This window comes from Pseudopipra pipra, chromosome W (genome assembly GCF_036250125.1).
Source record: "Pseudopipra pipra isolate bDixPip1 chromosome W, bDixPip1.hap1, whole genome shotgun sequence".
NCBI classification, from domain to species: Eukaryota; Metazoa; Chordata; class Aves; order Passeriformes; family Pipridae; genus Pseudopipra; species Pseudopipra pipra.
This window is the reverse complement of record NC_087580.1, coordinates 28,474,069-28,497,738: the sequence shown is the minus strand read 5'-3', so window position 1 is coordinate 28,497,738 and position 23,670 is coordinate 28,474,069. Positions and strand designations below refer to the sequence as shown.

Sequence of the window (23,670 nt, the reverse complement as noted above, 5' to 3'; positions counted from 1 at the left end):
CACACACACAAAAGTCTGGTTAGTGCTGCCCTCAGGAAACCCCCCCAGCCTTGGTCCAGCTAAAGCTGTGGAATTTGTCTTTGTTTCCCTTGGGTTCAGGGTCAGGCTGTGCCCGTGTCCAGCCCAGAGGCTCAGAAAAGCATTTCTCCTCTCCCACTGCAATCTGCTGCTGCAGACAGGACCCAGGCACTGGTGGCACTGGGAGTGAACAGCAGAGTGTTTCCAGGGGCTCTCTGAAGGAACACAAGTGTCCAGAGAAACCAGCACAAGTGTTGACAGAAGTCCCACTCCTTCATCTCTGAATGAGCTCGTTCAGCCCAGGAAAAACTGTCTGAGTTTTATTTCTATGGAAGGAGGTTTTTCCCACTTTAACATCAGTTTAGTTCCAAACCAGTTTCTTCATTTCCTCCTCCCGATTTCCCTGAAGGGCACTGACAGGGGCCATGGACACTGACAGGGATCACAGAGTTTGTCCCTTGGCCATACAGCTCCTGCTATTTGGCAGCACAGGAGAGGTTAATTAGAGCCCAGGCTCCAATCCCAGGATGTGCCTTGAAGATGAGCTTGAAATCAAACGACTTTCCTGCTGGGGGGTTAAATTCAGTCCCCATCACCTTTTTTTGGGCTAATCTTCATATTTTGGAGTATTTTTTAGCTGAATCTCAACTTTTTGCAGTTTGGGGTAGCGAGGGTCTTGTTGCTATTTCTGAAGGGTTTTTTGCTGAATCTCGATGGTTTGGATTTTTCTGGGCTGAATCTTGGTGTTTTGGAGGTTTTTATGGTCACAGGATGCCCGGTGAGTTCTAGAGATGGACTTGGGCAGGAGGAACCCCCAAGCCAACATGCTCAGCCCTTGTTTTCCCCCCATCAGGATTTGTCCTTCCCAAAGCTTGGGCGGATGGAGGAGGAGGCTGCGAGGAAGAGGAAGATGCCTTGGGCCCCCCAGGCAGGTGAGGAGGAAGTCAGTGTCCCTTTGGGCGGGTGTTGTGCTGGCTCTGTCAGCCGAGCATGGCCCCGGCTGCAGGACAACCCCGCTGGCGCCGCCGTCCTGCCGGGGCCGGAGTTGGGGGGATGTCCTTGGCCTTCCCTGTGGGCCGGAGGCAAATCCCCTGCCTGTCCTTCTTGCTTCCTGCCCCAGGCCCCGAGCTGAGGACGGAGAGCCCGGAGGACAAATCCCCCCGTGAGACCCTGGTGGGAGAGGCCGTTTTGAAGGGCTCCCCGGCGCAGGAAGGCAGCGGGGAGGAAAAGGGCCGGAGATCCCCCCGCAGGAGGGGCTCCAAAGCCATCCCAGGGTGCTGTGAGGAGGAAAGAGCCAGCCTGTGCCGGGAAGGCGGCCGGAGCTTGATGGGGAGCTCCAACCTGGTGGTCCCTGATCAGCCTCCCAGCAGGGAGAAGACCCTCAGGTGCTGGGAATGTGGGAAGAGCTTCAGGAAGAGCTCTCACCTGCTCCGACACCAGGACATGCACACTGGGGCACGTCCCTACACGTGTGAGGAATGTGGGAAGAGCTTCAGCCGGAGGTACCACCTCCGCACCCACCAGCTCATCCACACCGGGGAACGGCCCTACACATGTGGGGAATGTGGGAAGAGCTTCAACCGGAGCTTTCACCTTCGTTCCCACCAGCACATCCACACTGGAGAATGTCCTTACATGTGTAGGGAATGTGGGAAGAGCTTCAGCCGGAGATCCAACCTCCGCAAACACCATCGCATCCACACCAGGGAACGGCCCTACAAGTGCTTGGATTGTGGGAAGAGGTTTCCAACCAGTGGGAATCTCTACAGGCACCAGCGGACGCACACGGATGAGAGGCCCTTCCGCTGCACCGAGTGCGGGAAGGGCTTCAACCAGAACTCCCATCTTGTCAGGCACCATCGCATCCACACCGGGGAGAGGCCCTACAAGTGTGGGGAGTGTGGGAAGAGCTTCATCCGAAACTCTACCTTGACCAGACACCAACGGACCCACCAGTAAGGGAAGCCCTGTGAGTGCCCCAACTGCAGGAAGAGCTTCGGCCGTAGGACTGACACGCAAAAAAGGTTTCAAAAGGTCTTCAGGATTTTGAGTATCTGCACTCCAACATCAATTTATTCTTTTGAATATGTGTAAGTTTAACCTCATTTTAGTCTGAAAGCCAAATTCACCACTACCCCATTCCCTGATAACCGTGGGCTGATTCTGACAAGTGAGGCAGAAATTACCCACTGCCCAGCAAAAACCAGTGGGGCCAGCCAGTGGTCTCTGCCCTGGCAGCCCAGTTTCCCCAGTCTCATCTCAAAATGACCATTTACACTGAAGCAAAGAGCACTGGAACCAGTGCAACAAGCCCCAGTCTGACTTTCACACCTGCCCATGTCTCCTGTTTTCTGCTGCTCTACAGACTTCCTTGTTTAAAATACAATGGAAAAATGAACAGTTTTTGGGGTTGTTTTGGTTTTGGGCTCGGGTTTTTTTTTTCCCTCCACTGTTCTCATTACCCTCATTTCAAATCTATTTTGGTGTTTGAAGATGAATTAAAATTTTGAATGATTTTTAATGTTAATGCCTTGACCAAAGTATCAAAACATGAAAAATAAAAAAAACAAAACACCACGAAGCTGTCCATTATTGTGACAATCAAACACTCAGAAGTACTAACATAAGCACAGTGAAAAACCCATGAATAAGACCATTAAAATAATTTTAATTTTTTTATGTTAATATATTTTTACTAAGCTTAACATAAGGAAATTTAGTTCCTGACATCAGCTTTCCCCACCTCTCAAAAAGGTAATTTAGTTACATCTTAGTCACCCTTGAAAGGCTCTTTCCAGTTGGCTTGGCCTCTGCCTTAGACACTCATGAGATCTGCCAAAACCAATTTAAGGGCAAATTTCCCCACCAGGTTCAGCTGCATTGGTTGTACCAAAAACTTTGCAAGTAACCCCACAACTTTCATCTTAAACTCTTCTCTCAACCTTGTAAAATAATTAGCAGTAAACAGACCTGATAATTAAGAACACGTTCTTGTTCTCAAAGTCATTCATACACCAAAAAGATGCCACAGGAATGGCCAAAATATTAATAGCAACTTCTACACTTTGGAAATCTACATTTGGTTTAAAAGATTTCACAGTGGTTGTTTCCTTAGGAATTCAGGCACATTTTACGAACAAGTTTCAATAAAGTTACAAAAACATCTTCCTCCACTAAGACACAGGCAGTGATCCTAACCTGAGGTAGGCACTGAAAAGCCCAATTTTTTTCTTAGCTGTCACGAGTCTTTCATTCCTTCTGCCACATCAATTAGGCATCAGCCCATTTTTCAAGCTGCTGTTATCTACCAGCTCCTGCTTTGGTTTCCAAGCCCAGTATTTTGGCCACAATAAAATCAGGGCCCTGGGCAGTCATGTCAGAATGACAAAGAGTACTGACCCTCCCTGCCAAGGGAGACAAACCATTCCCAACCTCGACCAAAGGTTCAAGGCAACGATTCTGAAACAAAATTTACAAAGTTTTTCTCTTCAGTTTTTTGCTGCAATTCTCTGTTGCTCAATTAAAAGACCACAGCAGTGAAAGACAAGGCCTGATGGCCAAACCCAGGGCTTCAGCCACTTGAGGTCTATTGAAACCTTCTGTTCCTCGAGTGGGAGACTGAAATCCAACACGTACAACACCCACGCATGAGACACCAACACATTGACCAAGTTTTCCAGAGTGAAATCTGAGGCTTCAACTTAAAAACTGAGGTGACCTCCCCTGGAAATGGAATTTCCTCCAGCAGAAGGAGCTGAATGGACAGAATGAGGCTGTGAACAAACCAAACCTCAAGGTCTACGTCTCAAAGTCCATTAAAGCAAGGTTTTAGTCTCGAAGACACATCCCTGGTAACTTTGACACTGCAGGAAAGAGCAGACGTGTCCTTTCTGGCCAGCAAAGTCCATCATGAGTTCCTGTCAGAGACTGCACAGAACATGAGTGCCCTGGACAGCCCTAGTTCTGCTTTTACCACCATCAGATGTTCTGTAAGCACAGCAGTCAAAGCACAACTCACGTAGGTTTGGGTATTTTCAGCTAAGGCTGTTTGCCAGGTTTCTCAGATTTAGAGAGGAATTCCCAGTAAGATGTGACTTTATTCACAGATGCACTCTTTTTTGGGTGTTATTTTAAAATAATAAACTGTATTGCATTAAGCAAAGTATGTCAACTTCAGTAAAGCTTCAATAAAGTGTCGGGCGACTGTTGAGCACCTCAGTGAATTCATCTGTAAGCAAAAAGCTCAGGGGCATTGTAGTGGCCTTCATCCCTCTGCACACAGACATCACCTCCCAGCTCTGCTTCTCTGCTTGACCACCTTTGCCCCTCCAACTGCTCCCCGCAGCATCCCAGCTCTCTTTTGCTGCACAAGTGGAGTGCTCTCCTCAAGTCTTGCACCTGTTCTCTGCTGCTCTCCTTCCCCGCTCCTTTCACCATCTTCAACCCTGCCTGTTTGTGGAGCCCACTCTGACCCCCTCCCTCCACAATCTCCTTCTGGCCTGCCATCTCCCAAGCAGATCTCGGGCTGCTTTGGAAAGCCTGATGGCAAAGCTGCTCTCCCTGACTTGCACGTCTGCCCTGCTCTTTAGGCAGGACCAGGCTAAGGGGCAAACGATACGCACGCCACGTGGAAGGTGAAATCACCTGCTTCTGCAAGACTCTCGGAAGAAAGTGCGGTATCAAGGTAATGAGCTCCCCCGTTGCTGAGACTCTTGTCTGTGCCATCGGCAGGGCACTCCTGTGAGCCAAAGGCACCCGGAATCGGTGGGGCTGACAGGGCCTCAGTGTCCCTGATGAGAGGGTTCCTGCTGTCCCCAAGCAGGGACTATCTGAGGGCGGCACTCTGCTGGTGTCCCAGCAGCAGCTGCAGCTCTCCTGCCCAGCAGTGAGCCCTGGTCCTGTGCAGGGCCAGCACCCCGTGAGCATGAGCCCAGCCCTCCTGCCTCAGCCTAAGGACCCTCTGCTCTCGTCCTCCCCTACACAGTGACTGTGGGCACTGCTGCCAGCACTGCTGGGCACCTGTGGCCAGGGCTGCTCTCGCTGCCCAGCTGAGCAGCACCAGCAGGGGCCTTGGGGTGACATCTTTACTCTCCTCCTTCCTGCCGCAGCCCTTCGAAAGATACCTCACACGCTCGGAGAGGACGCACATTGTCCTTGAAGCCCTGGAGCAGAAAGATGCACAGAATTATCAATGGATACCTGGAGAGCCTCGTCCATGGGTTGAACCATTTGGGTGGAACCTTTACAGAGGGCGCAGGATCAGAGCAGAAGAGATTTTGTGGCTGGCCACGGATGACCCGTGCTTCTTCCTGACGGATGTAAGTGGCCTGTGGCTGGATTGCCCTGCCCTTCAGCCCTAGAAGGCCTTGTTCCTCTCTCCATCCCTCCCTGCCAAACCCAGGTGTCTCAGGCACCTGAAGGCACCTGAAGGCAGCAGAGTGGCATGGAAAGGGCAGCTGAGGCTGCACTACCGTGGCAGCACTCTCCTCACCTCTGTCCCCTTCAGGTGCCAAAGATTTTGAGCTTCCTGCATGAAAGACTGCCAGGTGTGAAGTGCGAACGTGTGCAGGAGTGCTTCCACTCCCTGCTTCTGCTGCTAGCAGAGTTTTTCCCAAGGAAGGTAGTCGCCACACTGTTGAGCATCGCTCCACAAGGAGACAGGTACTGGCCCTGAAAAGCCTGAGGGTTTGTTGGCTGTGGGGAGATGGAACCTGAGACTCTCTGGCTCCCAGAGCCAAGGAATGATGGAGGACAGCCCTGAGGAGAGGGGTTCTCCATCCCACCAAGCTTTCCAGCCCTGCTAGGTTGCCCAGGCCTGCAGCAGACAAAGCTGGCCCAGCCAGCCCAGAGCCACCCTGCTGCTCCCAGCCTAGAGGGGAACACCAGCTCAGTGCCCTGCTGCCTGCCCAGGCAGGGCCCCAGGCACCTGGGCTGGCCCGGCCACGCTGCACTCCAGGCCGCCCTGCTGACACAGAGCTCTGCCTTGCAGTGTGGCCATGCAAATGTGGCAGAGCATCTTCTCAGAGCCCAAGATTGGAGACAAGATATTATGGCCATTCGCTGTCATGCTCTGGGTCGACTGGTGGCCCTGCAGTCTCAGCGCTTCTTCTTCAGAAAGCAGCTCCACCTCTGACTTGGCTGTGAGTTACCAGAAAAGGACTTGATCCCCTGCCACGAGCCCTGCAGACTCTGCCAGGCTCTCACTACTGTGCTTGCTTCTACAGCCATTGCCCAGTGGCACTAGCGTGAAGTTTGAGTGGGAGGACAAAGACGAAGAATTTGAATACCTTCAGAATGACAACTTTGATATCGATGAGGAGCTTCCAACCCTCCCAGCCTCCCAGGTGCTTGACGGCCTCATCGTGCTGTGCGAGACACCTGAGCTGGTGAGCAGGGTGGCGTCAGGGACAGCCATGGTGGCATCCAGGGCTCTGGGGCTGTGGGTAAGGCGGTGGATTGGCGTGGGCTGGGAGGCAGGTGTTAGAGGAAGTGCTGCCAGCTGCCTTGATGACATGTTAGGGCCTGATGGCTGCCTGAGGAGCTTTCCAGGCATGGATCTTATCACAGAAAAGAAACTCTGTCCTTCATACAGGCAGGAAAACTGGAGTTCCTGGTGCCACACATGATGGAGCTCCTGTGGGTTGGCAGAGAAGACCTCAAGACAAAGGTCGTTATGATCCTGAAAAGACTGATAAATCAAAACCTGGAGAAGAAAAAGGCCAGCCCCATGGATGAGTATCTAGTGGAGAACCTGCCATGCTTCTTTGACATGGTAAGGTTCATGTGGGAGCCTGAGCCCTGAGATGGGCACTGGGCAGTGAGAGCTGCCCTGCACCCAGCCCTGTCAGCAGCTCTGGCAGCAGGCTCTGCTCCCCTGGGCTCTGGTGGCTTCTGGGCCTTGCAGCCCAGTGCAACTTGTCCCTGCTCTGGAATCGGAGCCCAGGGCATCTCCCTCAGCCACCATCCCCATCCCCTTTCACTGTGGGCAGGGGGCCGCTGTTTCCAAAGCTCACCTTTCCTCCTTCCTCCCAGGAGAGCAGCGACATGCGAGAGGCCTTTATCTGCCTCTTCAGAGACCACCTGGGCTCAGCAGTGCTGAGGAACAACAAGCAATTGAAGACGTCTCTGTGGAGTGCACTGGTCCCGCTGCTCATTCGCACAAGTGACCAGTCCCCGAGCGTGGCCAAGGTACACATTGGAAGGCTGAGCACTGGCACAGAGAGAGGTGGGCTGGCCCGCCCTGTGGGGCCCAGGCAGCAGGGCAAGGGCTGCTGGCAGTGGGCAGCCGTGGCCCAGACAAGCCGTGGGAAAGGTCCCTGCAGAGCCAGTGCCAGCAGGGACGGAGAAGCTGGCACAGCCATTTCCAACAGCTGCCCTAGGGCTCGTCAGCAGCCTGTGACCACCAAAGCCTGAACAGGCACATCCCCACAGGCTTTTCTGCTGTCCCTGGCATGTGTCCAAAGACAGGGCGTCCAGCCTCAGGCCCTGTCCTGCAGGGCTGTCCTCACACGTCCCCTAGACACTTTGGTGAGGGCATGTCCCAAATCCTGAGGGCAGAATCTCCCCAGCAAGAAAGCCAAGAGCTCTCCTTTGCCAGCCCTGCTGCTACCTCACCCCTTCTGCTTCCATGCAGGCCGCCCAGGAAGCGCTCCTTGCTGCAGCAAAGCTGCTCAAGTGGAGGGAGCTGAAAGAGCTGGTGAAGAAGCAGCAGATGTGGAGGATTGGCGAGTGCTTGGTAAGGCCAAGTGCCAGGGTGCAGGTTGGGTGAGGCTTGGCCCACAGGCAGAGCCCACTGTGTGGGCCCAGAGCCCAGAGGCTGGAGCTGCAGCCCAGTGTGTGCCCTCCAAGAACAGAGCCCCAGGGGCTCCTCTGCAGGCCCCTCTCCCTTCCCTGCAGCCAGCGGGAGAGAGGGCTCTGGGCAACACTGAGTGCTGGCAGGAGGGACTGCTGCAGCCAGCGGGGGGGCTCTGTGCCATGCCCGTGTCCCTGTGCTCTCTCCAGGTGGGGAAGGACAGGAGCAGGGCTGAAGAGTACCTGCGTCAGGGCCTGAGCTACCTCAAGGACCCTGAGGCCAGTGTGCGAGAGGCGGCCATCAGGTTCATCAGTGAGCCCCAGCCCCCGGGGTCCCTCTTTGGGCAAGCTGGCCCCTGTCCCTGCTCCTGCAGCCACAGCCAGGCCCAGCCCTGGGGCTACCTGAGCCCCGGCTGCCGCAGGCTGGGCCTGGGCCTCCCTCTGCCACCCCTGCCCACGTGGCTGGGCTTGGTGGGCACTGGGCTGAGTTCCACCCCCCTGAGCTCCTGGTGCTTCCTGGGCTCATCCCGGCTGAGGGGGAGGAGGGCAGGGCCAGGGGCCGCGCTGCTGGGAGCCCGCTGGGGAGCAGGGGCTGACGGAGCTTTGTGCCTAGGGGTGGCCACGCGGCACCTGAGGAACCGAAGCCAAGAGCAACTGGATGAGATCTGCAGCGGTGAGTGGGGAACATGGGCTGGAGGGGACATCTGGAGGTCTCTGCAGACACAGGGCTTCATCTTGGCTCCGTTTCTTTTGCCCACAGCTCTTCAGCCCTTGAAGACAGACAGCAATGTATTCGTCTCCTGCCTGGCAAAACAGACCATCGGCATCCTGGAGGCTTTAGGACCAACACCGAGCCCTCGATTCAGGCCAGAAGCACTGCTCTTCTGGCGCCGACGTCCACACCCATGAGGACCTTCCAACATTCCCAGGCTCCCAGGCGCTGTGTGAGACACCTGAGCTGGTGAGCAGGGTGGTGTCAGGGACAGCCATGGTGGCATCCAGGGCTCTGGGGCTGTGGGTAAGGCAGTGGCTTGGCGTGGGCTGGGAGGCAGGTGTTGGGGGGACTGCTGCCAACTGCCCTGATGCCATGTTGGGGCCTGGTGGCTGCCTGGGGAGCTTTCCAGGCATAGATCTTATCACAGAAAAGAAACTCTGTCCTTCATACAGGCAGGAAAACTGGAGTTCCTGGAGCCACACATGATGGAGCTCCTGTGGGTTGGCAGTGAAGACTCCTGGACAGAGGATGTGAGGGTCCCTAAAAACCTGATGTGTCCAAACCCGGAGAAGAAAAAGGCCAGCCCCACCGATGAGTATCTAGTGGAGAACCTCTCGCACTTCTTTGACATGGTAAGGCTGATGTGGGAACGTGAGCCCTGAGATTGGCACTGGGCAGTGAGAGCTGCCCTGCACCCAGCCCTGTCAGCAGCTCTGGCAGCAGGCTCTGCTCCCCTGGGCTCTGGTGGCTTCTGGGCTTTGCAGCCCAGTGCAACTTGTCCCTGCTCTGGAATCTGAGCCCAGGGCATCTCCCTCAGCCACCATCCCCATCCCCTTTCACTGTGGGCAGGGGGCCGCTGTTTCCAAAGCTCACCTTTCCTCCTTCCTCCCAGGAGAGCAGCGACATGCAGGATTTCTCCATCTGCCCCTTCAGAGACCACCTGGGCTCAGCGGTGCTGAGGAAGCAGAAGCAGTTGAAGACGTCTCTGCCAAGTTGTCATGGTTTGACTGGCCCTGTCCCCCTGGAGCTGGAAAATGGGCACCTGAGGAACCGAAGCACAGAGCAACTGGATGAGATCTGCAGCAGTGAGTGGGGAACATGGGCTGGAGGGATGTCTGGAGTTTCATCTCGGCTCTGTTTTTTTTCTTACAGCCCTTCAACCCTTGAAGACAGACAGCAGTGAAGTCGTCTCTTGCCTGGCAGAACAGACCATCGGCATCCTGGAGGCTTTAGGACCAACACCGAGCCCTCGATTCAGGCCAGAAGCTCTTCAGGTACCAATGTCCACATCCATGAAGAGCTTCCAACATTCCCAGGCTCCCAGGCGCTGTGTGAGACACCTGAGCTGGTGAGCAGGGTGGTGTCAGGGACAGCCATGGTGGCATCCAGGGCTCTGGGGCTGTGGGTAAGGCGGTGGCTTGGTGTGGGCTGGGAGGCAGGTGTTGGGGGGACTGCTGCCAACTGCCCTGATGCCATGTTAGGGCCTGGTGGCTGCCTGGGGAGCTTTCCAGGCATAGATCTTATCACAAAAAAAGAAACTCTTTCCTTCCTACAGGCAGGAGAACTGGAATCCTGATGCCATCAAATCTTCACCAAGAACCTCAATTCAAACTACGAGCACTGCTCTTCTGTTCCCACTGAGCCAGTTGGAGGCAGCTGTGATTTAATAAAGCAGCAACAATGGGCCCAAACCCATGGTGTCCTTCAGATGTACTGTGTCCTGAGCAGACTGCGTCCTGCTTGTCCTGCCCTGCTGCCTGCAGGACAACTTCCCCCTTGGCACACCCCCAGCCCCAGCCTTGTTTGGGAAGTTGAGCTCTGGCTGAGGCTTTCCCCAGGAGAAGCCTCATTTGTCTCTCCTCAGGGCAGTCCCCCCAGCACGCAGCCAGGACAGGGCACAGAATGAGTGGCCCCAGCTCTGCCTCCCCAGGGGTGTCCAGGCATCCCACGAGGCGGCTGCTGTTGCTGCATCACCACCTCCCCTCACCAGAATGGATTTGGAAGGCTTTCCAAGCAGAGGGACCAGATGGAAACCTCTGGACCCCACAGAGAAAATATCCCCAGGGTCTTGTTAGAGCAGAAACCTGCAAACAGAAATGACAGGTCAGAGAATCACAGAATCATCAAGGTTGGAAGAGACCTTCCAGATCTTCTAGTCCAACTTTCAACCCAGCACCACCAGAATCACCCCTAAACCCCATCCCAAAGCTCTACATCCAGATGCCACCTGAATGCTTCCAGAGACTCCACCACCTCCCTGGGCTACTTGTTCCAATGCCTGAGCACTCTCTCAGGGGAAAAAGGGTTTTTGAATATCTAATATGAACCTTCCCTGATGCAATTTAAGGCCATTTCCTCTCTTCCTGTCACTAAAGGCTTTGCAGAAGAGACCGACCCCCACACCCACTAAAACCTCCTTTCAGGTCATTGTAGGGAGCAATGAGGTCCCCCCTGAGCCTCCCCTTCTCCAGACTCAACAAGCCCAGTTCCCTCAGCCATCCCTCAGCAGACATGTTTTCCAGAGCCTTCCCCAGCTCCGTTCCCTTCTCTGGACACGCTCCAGCCCCTCAAGGGCCTTTTGGCACTGAGGGGCCAGAACTGGACACAGCACTCCAGGTGGGGCCTCAGCAGTGCCCAGCACAGAGGGGCAATCAGTTCTCTGCTCCTGCTGGCCACACTCTTCTCCACAAAGGCCACGATGCCCTTGGCCTTCTTGCCCCCCTGGGCACACTCCACCTCATATCCAGACCCTGTCAGGCAGTACCCCCAAGTCCCTTCCTGCTGAGCAGCTCTCCAGCCCCTCTGCCCCCAGCCTGGAGCGTTCCAGGGGGTTGTTGGGAGCCAAAGGCAGGCCCTGACACTTGGCCTTATTGATCCAGCCTGTCCAGATCTCTCTGCAGAGCCTTCCTGCCCTCCAGCACATCCACACTCACACCCAGATCAGTCAGTCTCCCAAACAGACCATAGTCTGACCACCAGCAGTCCAGGGTGTCACTTCTGCTGCCCCCTCCTTCCTCCACCCAGAATGGAAAACTCCATCATTTTGGGGTCTCTGTACCCATCGGCTCTGACCACCACATCCCCCACCAGTCACAGAATCATGGAATGGTTTGGGTTGGAAAGGACCTTAAAGAGCATCTCAGTCCAACCCCCTGCCATGGGCAGGGACACCTTCCACTAGACTCAGAGCTCACAGCCCCATCCAGCCTGGCCGTGAACACTTCCAGGGATGGGGCAGCCAGAACTTCTCTGAGCAACCTGTGCCAGGATCTCACTACCATCACAATCCACAAATTCTTCCTAATATCTCATCTAACCCTTCCCTTTCTCAGTGTGAAGCCATTCCCCTTGTGTTGTCAATCCAGGCCCTTGTCCAAAGTCTCTCTCCATCTTTCTGGTTGGCTCCCTTCGGGCACTGGAAGGCCACAATTAGGTCACCCCAAAGCCTTCTCTTCTCCAGCCTCAACAATCCCAATTCTCTCAGCCTTTCCTCACACCAGAGCTGCTCCATCCCTCTGATCCTCTTGCTGGTCCCCTCTGGACTCACTCCAACAGGTCCATGTCCTTCCTGTGCTGGAGCCCAGAGCTGGAGGCAGCTCTGCAGGGGTGACAACATTACAGCCCTGTGTGTTCCAGCAAGGACACTGTGGAACCTCCTGGAGTAAAGGGGCCATTGTGACACTGTAGGGCCTTCTGGAGCCAAAGGAACCCTGGGACACTGTGGAAGCTCATGGAATCAAGGGGCCATTGTGACACTGCACGGCCTCATGAAATCAAAGGAATCCTGGGACACTGTGGAACCTCATGGAACCAAGGGTTCATTGTGCCATGAAGGGCCTCATGGAACCAAGGGAGCCCTGAGACATTTTGGGACCTCATAGAATCAAGGGGTCATTGTGACACTGAGGAACCTCGGGGACTCAAAAGCCACTGTGACACTGCAGGGCCTCATGGAACCAAAGGAACCCTGGGACTTTTCAGAACCTCATGGAATCAAGGGGCCACTGTGACACTGCAGAGCATCATGGAGACAAAGGGACCAAGGGACAATATGGACCTAAATAAATCAAGGGCCCATATTGGCACTGTGGAACCTCATGGAATCAAGGGGCCATTGTCACACTGCAGGGTCCCATGGAAGCAAAGGAATCCCTGTGACATTGTGGAACCTCATGGAATCAAGGGGCCATTGTGACACTGCAGGGCTCATGGAACCAAAGGATTCCTGGGACACTGTGGAATCTCATGGAACCAAGGGGCCACTGTGATATGTGGGGCCTCCTAGAACCAAAGGAGTCCTGAGACATTTTGCAAACCCATGGAATCAAGGGTCCATTATCACACTGCAGAGCCTTACGAAGCCAAATAGACCCTGAGACTCTGTGGAACCTCATGGAATCCAGTGGCCATTCCCACACTGTAAAACCTCATGGATACTGTCAGGTTCCCATTATTAAGAGACGCCTCTGCCCAAATTCAGCTGCAAAGGAGACCATGTGCCAAAATCAGCAGTCCAGCTTTGATTTAACAGTAAATAGGAGGGAGAGACAGAGAAAGAAATGGAAAGAGAGAGAAGAAGAGGGTGGTGGGAAGCCAGTGAGAGAGAGACAGAGATGAAGTAAATGTATCACACCATGGAGATCCCTGAGGCTCCCACCGGTCCTTCTTCACCCTGCTCTGCTCGGTGGAGGGTCCCCAAGTTGTGCTTCTGGGCTATCACTTTTATACAGCCCAAGCCCCGGGTATTCAGGGGGGTAGATGCTGTTCCCACAGCTTGGGCTGGCACGTCTACAAGGACTTGCTTCCTTTCCCACAGCTTGCCACGGTGGGAGTTTTGCCCGCTGTGCTTCCAGTCTGCAGGTGGGAATCTTTGTCTGGATGGGTTCCCCAGACCTGCCTTACCAGCCCTGGCTTCCTGTTGCGGCTGTCTGCTCTTTCCCACAGTCTACACAGTGCAATTCTGTCCTGGGGGCTACTTCCAAAGCTTCACCTCCCTTTAGACCTTGGAATTAAATGCCTTTCTGTTTGCCACCAGTGCTTATGTGTTGTGGTGCCTTATGGGATTTTCCTGCTTTGACAGTGTTTTGAGACAGTTCATTGTGCCCTTCAAGTCCTTCCATGTGCACACACACACACCACTCTCACCAGTGTCTGGCCCTCCAAAGAACACAAGCCCTGAGGATTTGTAGCTCCCACTCCAGTTGGCACTTGGACCTCCCTCCATACCCAGAGCTCAGAGCTCCCTTGTCCCAGAAAGTTTAAAGAGATTGTGCCTCATTCTGCCAAGACAACCCTTGGAAAAAAGTGTCCCTCTGTGTTTCCTGGGATAAAAGCACTCTATTGTCATCTTCCAAAACCTTGGAGAGGTCCCAGAGATCTCCCAGGAAGGAATTTGGGGCCTCAAGCACAGGACCCGTATATAGAGGCTGAGGACTCAGAGGTCAGTGTTGTGAAGATTAAGGACAGTGGAGGATTAGCCTGAGAGGTCTGGAAGGGAGGTGTCAGAGCTGGTGGAGCTTTTCTTCCTGTCAGAAAACAGCCTAAGAAAGAACTAGTGTCACCAAGGGCAGCTGGGGTGGCCTAGAAGTAAGAAATTTCCCTCCGAGGTCAGTGTTGTGGTGCAATATGTCACAAAGAAGGAGTGTGGATGAGCCCAAGGCTTTGTGTGTGCAGGAAGAGCCAGGGAGGATGCAGAGATGTCAGTGCAGGAAGGTGCCAGCCAGGTGGGGCAGCCGGGGGGATGACGACAGCCTGCAGGGAAAGGGGCAGGGCATGGACACCGTAGGACAGCCTGGGCTGGAGAGGAGACAGGGAGGGGGAGAAGCTGAAAGGCCCTGACAGAGCCACCTTCTGCAGGCCTTTGGCCATGGCTGCTGTCTGTGCCCCTGATGCCAGGAGGAGGGGAGTGCCCCTTGCAGCCCTGGGGCCTCATGGCCTCCTTGTCCCTGCTCAGCAGCCTGGCAGGTGCCACCCCATGGTCCTGCCCTTGGCACTGCACATCCCACATCCCAGTGCCCCAGGAAGAGCCCTGAGGAATGAGGCAGGGACAGGATCTGCCTTCCCAGGGGCTGGGGGTCAGGGCTTGGCCTTTTGGATTAAGGAAACAAGTCAAGGTTTATTCAGTATCAGAGCCACCTTTCCCTTGCTTGTCCATCCTTGTCATCACTGTCTGCAGTTTTCTGCTCTAACTGGAACCTGGGGACACGTTCTCAGTTGTGCCCCTCAGTGAGACTCATTAGCACTACAAGAAACTTTAGTGTTTCCATCTCATTTTGACTTCTTGAAAAGCTGTTTGAACTTACTCTCTGGGACATACTCTTGGGAGTCTCATGTAAACAACGACAAACCCCCTGAGAGTCATGAAATGCCTGGGGCTGTTGCTGTGCTGCTGAGCTGGGCCGGGCTCCTGGCACACAGGGAGCTCCTGGCAAGCAAGAAGAGCTTCAAAGAGACAGCTCTGCTGGTGAGCAGCTCCTCTGCACAGCCCAGCAGGGCTGAGGGCACTGCCAGGGTAGCTCAGGGACACCAGCAGGGCACAGACAGAGCTTCAAGGGGCTCAGCACTGGCAGGAGGGCTGAGAGCTCCCTGCAGGAGGAATCTTGGCAGGGCTGCACAGGGTGAGTCTGTGGCTGCAGGGCAGTGCAGGGGCAGCTCCTGGAGGCATCTCCTAAAGCTGGCCCAGCCCCAGCTGATGGGATGGGTGAGCAGGGGCTGTTTTGGAGCACTTTGGAAGAGCTGTGAAGCCGGGGGTGCAGGCAGGGGTGCCCAGGGCTGTGGGGCAGAGTAGGGTCCTGCAGCCCAGGGCGCTGTGCTGGGCAGGGACTCTGCTGCCTGCCAGGGACAGCTCTCAGCTGGCCTGGGGAGCTGCTGCCAGGGCTGGGGCAGAAGGGCTGTGGGCAAGGAGCAAACCTGGCAGCTGAGGGAGGATCTTTTCCCTGTTGCAGGGAGGGAGGATCTGGCAGCTGAGGGAGGATCTTTTCCATGTCTCGATGTTGCAGGGTCAGACCTGCTCACAGCTCCTCACCACTACACCATATTGGATGCAGAATTTTTTGCAAAGCTCACAGAAGACAGGGGCTACAGGAAAGGAGTTAGTCCTGAGGTGTGTCTCCTGCTTAGGCATTGTAGCATAGACATTGTTCTCTCAGTTCAGGAAGCTGCACTGAAATTCCAACTCTTTTACTCTCAGACATGAATATTTCAGGCAGTGTCAGAAATGAGCACAGGATCCTGAGCAGTGCTGAGCCTTCCCTTGGGGGTGGGCACTCTCCTGTCCCAGCCCTTGGCTTCTCTGCAGGAGGGCTCCTGTCCTGCTCTGTCCAGCACAGCTGCACCTCTGGGCTGGCACAGGGGACACTTCACAGAGCTGACCTTGGAAACAACATTGTCCTGCTCTCATCACTGCACACGCATTTGTGGATGTGGTTTTTAATATTTATTTGTGTGAAATCAAAGTGAATGCAGCACAAGGGAAAGAGCAGGGCAGATAGGAAACAGGCTGAAGGACTCTGCAGCTCCCCTGGCTCTGTTTTAAACCACAGAGAGCTCAGCCCTTTTGTATCTTGTCTTTTCTAAAGATTCTTCACATTTTTAGCAATAAAAATGAGAATTTTAATCCTAAAAAGACCACTCTTTAGATTTAATGGTGGAACATATCTAACAGAAGAATTATTCTAAGGACAATAGAAGCCTCTGTTCTGCAGTCCACAGTCTTGTGATTAGGGGGGTCAGAAATGGAGCTTTTCCATTAAAGGTGAGATACATCTGACATCCCTTCTGATCATCAGAGCTGTCACAAACCAGCTCCATGTCACCACTGCAGCAAAGCAAAGCTGAGCCCTTGGCAGCACACGGGCAGAATTCTTGCTGCTCACACCACTCCAAGACAGCATAAGGGAAATACAAATGGTTTGGGGGGATTACTATGAAAGATGGAGTATCTCTGCTGAGAGGGGTATCTCCTAATTCTTCCCTGTCTTTTCCTTTTCTGAACAGACCCTGTCCTAAGGAACAGAAAATGTCCAACAGCAGCTCCATGGCCCAGTTTCTCCTCCTGGCATTCGCAGACAGGCGAGAGCTGCAGCTCCTGCACTTCTGGCTCTTCCTGGCCATCTCCCTGGCTGCCCTCCTGGCCAACGGCCTCATCCTCAGCGCTGTAGCCTGTGACCACCACCTGCACACCCCCATGGGCTTCTTCCTGCTCAACCTCTCCCTCACAGACCTGGGCTGCATCTGCACCACTGTCCCCAAAGCCATGCACAATTCCCTCTGGGACACCACTACCATCTCCTACATGGGATGTGCTGCACAGCTCTTTTTCTTTGCCTTCTTCATCACAGCAGAGTTTTTCCTCCTCACCATCATGTGCTACGACCACTACGTTGCCATCTGCAAACCCCTGCACTACGGGACCCTCCTGGGCAGCAGAGCTTGTGCCCACATGGCAGCAGCTGCCTGGGCCACTGGGTTTCTCAATTCACTGCTGCACACAGCCAATACATTTTCCCTGCCCCTGTGCCAGGGCAATGCCCTGGGCCAGTTCTTCTGTGAACTCCCACACGTCCTCAAGCTCTCCTGCTCACACTCAGGCTACCTCAGGGAAATTGGGCTCACTGTGATTAGTGCCTGTTCAGCATTTTGTTGTTTTGTTTTCATTATTTTCTCCTATGTGCAGATCTTCAGGGCTGTGCTGAGGATCCCCTCTCAGCAGGGACGGCACAAAGCCTTTTCCACGTGCCTCCCTCACCTGGCCGTGGTCTCCCTGTTTGTCAGCACTGGTATTTTTTCTCAGCTGAAACCTCCCTCCATCTCCTCCCCATCCCTGGACCTTGTGGTGTCAGTTCTGTACTCAGTGGTTCCTCCATCACTGAACCCCCTCATCTACAGCCTCAGGAACCAGGAGCTCAAGGATGCCATAAGGAAAATGATGACTGGATGTTTTTCAGGAGGAGTAACCTGCCTCTTTTCTTCTGTACAACACTCATTGTGTAAACCTTTACTGGCCCAGCCTGCCTTCTAAATCTTTTGAGAGTGGTAGTGGGGGCCGTTTCCTACATTTTTTCCTCTTTAAATGTTGTTAACACAGAAATTTATTCTTCATCTCATACCTAATTCACTCTCTAACTCTTTGTTTTGACCCACAGTTGTGTAAATGAGGGATCATTCTCTGTGTGCGTTTAAAAAAAATAAAAGTTTCTGCAGCAATTTCTTTGTCAAACATCCTGATTTTGTTATTCTGTACATAAGGAATCACAATCTCTGAGTAGAATGAAGGACTTGAATTCTTTTTTCCAGATTCTCCCTCCAACAACTTCCCTGAAGCTGGAGGGCAGTGTCTGTGTGCAGAGAAGAAGGGGTAAAGAGTCCTGGTACAGGAGTACTGCCAGGGAGCAGCAGCTCTTGGGCTTTTCCGAGATGCTCTTTTTCCACTGCCTCCCTCTCCTTTCTGCTCCTTGCCCAAGGCCTGAGTGCTCTGGCAGCTCAGTCCCTGCTGGGTGTCAGTCCTGTGACCATGAGCAGGGACAGGCCCTGGGCACTGCTGGCACAGAGCTGGGCTCCTTAACATCATTTCCATCAGGAAAGGGGATCCCCCTGGGCAGTTCCTGAAGACTTTGTTCTTTTTGAAAGGTTGTTGTAAAGAACAAGGCCAAGGAATAGACTCTCCAAAGTCTCATTGCTTTGCTTGTTTCCCCATTCAGTCCCTGCAGTGAGAGAAGCGACTCACTGGGGCACTTGAGGGACTGAGGGCTGGTTCAGATGTTCTGTGCTGGTGGCCAGTGGCAAATGGTCTCCAAGTCACCTGCCTGGGGCTCTGTAGCTTGTGAGGGCTCTGATGGCAGGTGAGGACTTGTCTGTAGGAACTCAGGAAGTGCAGGAGAGCACAGAGGATCTGCAGGGACAGCCCGTCCCATCCAGTCAGCAGTGAATGGAACCCTGGAGCAGAATCCTGCCCAGGGTAGAGTTACCAGAGATCAAGTACTAAATCTCCCTGTGAACTGGTAAAGGGGAGTTCTGCAACCCCAGGGGACACAGCAGGAACAGAGAAAGGACTCTGGTGAGTGACTCATCTCACCTGCCTAGCCCTGTTTTTGCCTACCGAGCCTTCCAGGACTATGGCAGAGGGTGGAAAGGAGTGATCCCTATCCTGCTGGGTCTGCTCCCCACCCTGACCAGCATGGCCAGTGCAGGCTCAGCCCAGGGTGCCACAGCCCCTCCCTGTGCAGAGCAGCACCTCCAGCTCAGGGCCCTGCAGGGATCCCAGGCTGGGATCTGCAACTGGCCAAGGCAGCCTGGACACACTGACCTGGGCAAAGGGATGTCCCTGCAGAAGAGCAAGGGAGCATTTCTGGGCCTGCAGAGAGGAATCCCTGACACAGAGAAAGCTCTTTCTGTAGCCCCCCTGGGGACAGGCTGCTCTGTCCCTGGGCCAGGACTCTGGGCTGGGCTGGGCAGAGGGGCTGGCACTGAGGGGCACAGTCAGGCTGTGCTGGGCATCTCCTGGAGGTGACACCAGGGCTCCTGCAGTTTCCCTGACCTCCATTTCCTCCTGCCATGCTGAGTGTCCAGCCCCTGAGCTGATGGGGATGCTGAGACTCCTCTCTGTGCCCCAGGAGCTGCTGTGCCCTTCAGAGGGGCTGGGGCTGTGGGGGGAGTGCCCAGAGCTCTGCAGCACCCTGGCCTGAGCACTGCTGTGGGGCCAGACCAGACTGGGGTGCTCCACCAGTTGACCTCTATAATGAAATCACTTCTAATTTTCTCCTGAAGAACCATGAGAATATGTGTTGTGTCCTGAGAACTAATCTGGAACTGTGGGATAACAGAAAAGGTTTTGGAGTCAGGGATATTGAGAAGGCTGGGCAGTGTCACTGGGAGACCTCTCCCAAACCCTTGGAAAGGCCAGAGCCATCCCAGAGCTTCCTGGGGCCTTGGGAAAGGCAGACATGGAACCAGTCTGCAAACAGGGCAGCAAGGAGGGTTGGCAGAGTTCCAGACTGCTCAGGCTCAGCAGGGAAGGGGATAGGGCAAGTCCTCCTGCAGCCATTGCCAGGCATGGGAAGGACAAGGCATGGATTGCAGAACCCCTGTGGGAGGGAATAGAAGAGGATGTTGTGTGTCCAGACTTCAGCAAGGCCTTTGACATGGTCTCTTGTGGTCTCCTTAGAGCCAGACTGGTGACAGCTGGACTGGACAAGTGAAACATGTGGTGGGTGGGAAGTTGAATGACTGATGAGGGTCAAAAGTCATGGCACAAATTCCTCTTGGCAGCAACTCCCAGGTGACATCCATCAGGGACCAGCCCTTGACCATTCCTATGGAACATCTTTATTATGTCTCTGGGTGATGGGATGAAATGCACTTTCCACTCCTTTGTGGATGATGCCAAGTTGCAGCGAGTCTGTGAGAAACCTCGTCTAGTTAATGGTGACTTGTACAAGAAATGTGGTCAAGATGACTGAGTTGGAGAAACTTGTCCTGCCATCAGGTGCCCAGCAAGGCCCAAGACAATGAAGAAAAAACTCATGGGTCAGAGGAAAGGAAAATCAAAAGGAGGGAAAAAGACCAAACACAACCAAACCAAATCCAAACAAACACAGAATGACAGAATATGCTGAGCTGGATAGGACCCACAAGGATCATCCAGTCCAACCCAACTGTTCCATTGCCATCTGCCCCCACCCCAGCAGGCTCTGGAGCAAAGCACGGCTGAGGTCCAGCACAGCTCTGCTCTGACAGAAAGAACCTGCAGTCAGGGACAGGGAGAGGACAAAGTCTTGTTTAACCAGCCTGAAGAATAATGGGCTCAATGACCTCCTGTATTCCTGGGCACTTGAATGACCCTGTGGATCAGGTTTGGTAGCAGGGAGGGGGCTGCAGGTTTCCCTTGGGGAAGAGGAGATTAGGAGTTGACTCTGTGTGAGAGAGAGCCAGTTTCAGGTGGCTCCAAAATGGACCAGTCAGTGCCCAAAGCTGAGGCAAAAAGCAATTCCAGAGGCACCTCTGTGATAACCCTTTGGAGAAAGGATAAAATCCAGGGTGCTGTAACCCAGAGAGGAGTGAGAGAAATGTGGGAGAAACAACCCTGCAGACACCAAGGGGAGTGGAGAAGGAGGAGTGAGAGAGCCTTGGTGGGCACCTGGCAGCCAAAAGCCAACCCCCAGCCCTGAGAGCCACAGCTGAGCCCAGCACAGAAGCTCCTTTAGGTCTGAAGGTTCTTTGCAGCAGCTTTTTGGCAGAGCTGCCAGATGGGGCATCAAAGGGGATGCTCAGCTGGGTCTGAAAGCTGTGTGATCCCTGTCAGCCTTGGCTCTGTAGGAAAGAACTATAGAATCCTAAATAGTTTGAATCAGGTGGGACCTTTATAGGACATCTAGTCCAACTCCCCCACAGTGAACAGGTTCACGTTCAACTAGATCAGGTTGCTCAAAGCCCTTTCTAACCTGGCCTTGAATGTTTCCAAGGGTGGGGCATCTATGACCTCTCTGGGCAACCTGTGCCAGTGTTTCACCACTCTCAGTGTAAAAAATTTCTTCCTTATATCTAGTTCCAATCTGCTCTTTTTTAGCTGAAAACCATTATCACTTGTCTTATTACAACTAAGTTTGTCCCCATCCTTCTCATAGGTATGATCTCAGGAGCTCCTGACAAGCCTTGACCAAACCAGCTGAGCAATGAAGAGCCCCTGGACTGGACCAGGGGTGTGGGGAAGTGTCCCTGGACTGGACCAGGTGCTCCTGGATGATAAAGGTGGGAACAATCCAGAGTGGAACATCTGGGGAACACAGGATAATCAGTCATCCCATGAAAGCCTTGGAACATTCCCTGACTGAATCACAGCCCAAATGGAACAGTTTGGATACAATTCCCAAATAGTTTGGAAACACCAGTCCTTACTGACCCCAGGATAGAAATTTAGTAGATAACTAAAGCCAGTCACCCTATGAGCCCACAACCAGTGGGGCTGAGGGAGGCCCTGGCAGCTTCCCAGCACCTCCCTCTCAGTGGGACACCTCTGGCAGCCTCTCCCAGCTCGGGAACCCTCCAGTTCGCAACACTCCAAAGACCCTCGCTGATGCCCAGGACAATTCTGATCCCCCTCAACAAACACTCCTCCAGCTCTGACCCTTGTCTGCTGGCAAACACAAAGGGATTTGGGGGATTGTTTCCCTGACAACAAGGAGAATTTGGGAGAGGGACCTTTCCACACCCAGCTCTTGATGTGTCCACACATCTCTGCCTGGGTGTGGGTGTGCATTGACTGTGGTGGGAATGTTGTTATTGGGAATCTATAATTCTGTCACTGTTAAAATTGTAGCAAATGCTATTGAATCACTTGATAACTGCTCAATTGGTCAATGATTAAGTGCTACTAATGTCTTTTGCTTCCTTGTCTTTGGATACAAATCCTTTGCACCCTGACCCTCTTGCATCCCAAGGCTCTGTGTAAATTATTCCCTTTCATAAAAATATATATTTTTTCGTGACATCCACTTTAAAATCTTCCTCCTTAGCTAAACTACAGAACAACTCCAATTAGCTGTAGGAGTAGGACTCTTGATGACTTGAAGACAATTAAAGGAAGAGAAATAATTTGTTTTCCTGTGTTTTAATGGTCCCACAGTGTGTTTGGAGTTGCATCAGCTGTCAGTCCAAGATGGGCCATGTCAGAGCTGGTGAGGTTGGGGGGTGAGGAGCAAGGTTGATCATCCAGGGTCAGTGTGGATCTCCTGAGGAGACACTCAGCATCAAGATCACTTGGAGAACACCTTTATCACCTCTTCTCTGAACTACAAAATATCCATCATTGAATTAAAAAAAAAAAGTACAAACTTGGAAGACTTGTTTTGAAATTGCCTTGAAGACAATTAAAGGAAAACAAAGAGATCCTGAGGGATTTCTGGAATTTAATGAGCCCCACGGTGTGTTTGCAGCCCAGCCCATGATCCTGAGGTACTGAGAGAAGATTGAAGCAGCTGCTGAAGAAGTCAGAAGCCAAACTGCAAGTCCCTTGAAGCATTGCTGGGCCCCACTGAGGGCAGGCACTGCCAAAGCCTCCCCAGGGACTCCTTGGAGCAGCTCCTTGGAGGCCAGGAGTGCAGGCAGACAAAGGCTCTGGGCAGGCCCCTGCAATGCTGAGCAAAGCCTGCCTTGGTTTTGTGGAGCACAAAGGCCAAGGCCTGAGCCCCAGGCCCTGGCCCAGCAGATCCTGTCCCTCCCGGCTGGCTCAGGGCTGTTTGGGGGGCACTGGGATGGGAGGGGGAGGAACAACCAAGGCCCAAAACTGGGCAACCCCTGCCAGGCTCCTGAGGGAGGGGCGAGGCAGAAACCAAGGGCAGAACCTGCCAGGCAAGTTGCTTGTGGTGGCCTGAGTGGCAGAGGCAGCTGCCAGAGGCAAGGGGACAAAGGCCTGGGTGCCTTTGGGCCTTGCAGCCCTGCCAGAGCCCTTGGCCATCTCTCCTGCAGGCTGTCCTGCCCTGGCCCTGCTGCTGCTCTGGCCTTGCAGGCTGCACACACCCCTCCTGCTTTCCCACCCCCTCCCAGCAGCATTTCTAGACCCTCCCTGATGTCTCTGCACCAGCTCTGGCTGTTGCCATGTGCACTTGGCCTTCTGAACTTGGATCCTGAGCCCCTGTGCCACAGGACATCCCTCCCAGAGCCCAGGCCCTTCTCCTGGGGGTCACTGCAGATCTGAGCAGATCCAGGTCACCTCCCATTCCTCTGCCAACCCCCTGGGCCTGCTCTGGGCTCTCCAGGTCCTTGCCCTGCTCCCAAGGGCTGTGGGGGTGCTTAATGTTCAGGGCTTGGGGTTTGGAGCTCAGGGTGGGGATTAGGCAGAGCTTTGGGAGGTTTGTGGCACTGTCTGGTTCATGATCAGGGGAAGAGCTTTTTGGGCTGGGTCAGGATAAAAGCTTGTTTTTTCACACTGATAATACAGGTTTGGGATTGGGGGGGGGGGCATTAGAGGACAAATAAGAGTCTGGAGTTCTGGTTTTGGGCTTTTTCTGGCTTGGAAGTAGAACAGTGGATTCCTTTCCATGGGTGGAGCAGCACTTTTGAGTGGTGTTAGAACTTGAGGTTACAAAGTGCATAAAGGTCAATCAGGAGTGTTTGCAGTCAGTGTTTCAGCACTCTCAGCATTCCCTTAACCT

General features: G+C 53.8%; 1 protein-coding gene across 1 annotated transcript; it reads left to right on the top strand.

The window, feature by feature from the left end:
- Positions 1 to 1,044: 1,044 nt before the first annotated feature.
- Positions 1,045 to 2,332, top strand: LOC135405497 (gastrula zinc finger protein XlCGF7.1-like). Its single transcript, XM_064640197.1, has one exon. It carries the CDS (start codon positions 1,072 to 1,074, stop codon positions 1,975 to 1,977), a length of 906 nt encoding a protein of 301 aa, XP_064496267.1. The 5' UTR covers positions 1,045 to 1,071; the 3' UTR covers positions 1,978 to 2,332.
- Positions 2,333 to 23,670: the final 21,338 nt, after the last annotated feature.

Coding starts and splice junctions, on each gene's coding strand:
- LOC135405497 (XM_064640197.1), top strand. CDS start 1,072: ATGTCCTTGGCCTTCCCTGTGGGCCGGAGGCAAATCCCCTGCCTGTCC.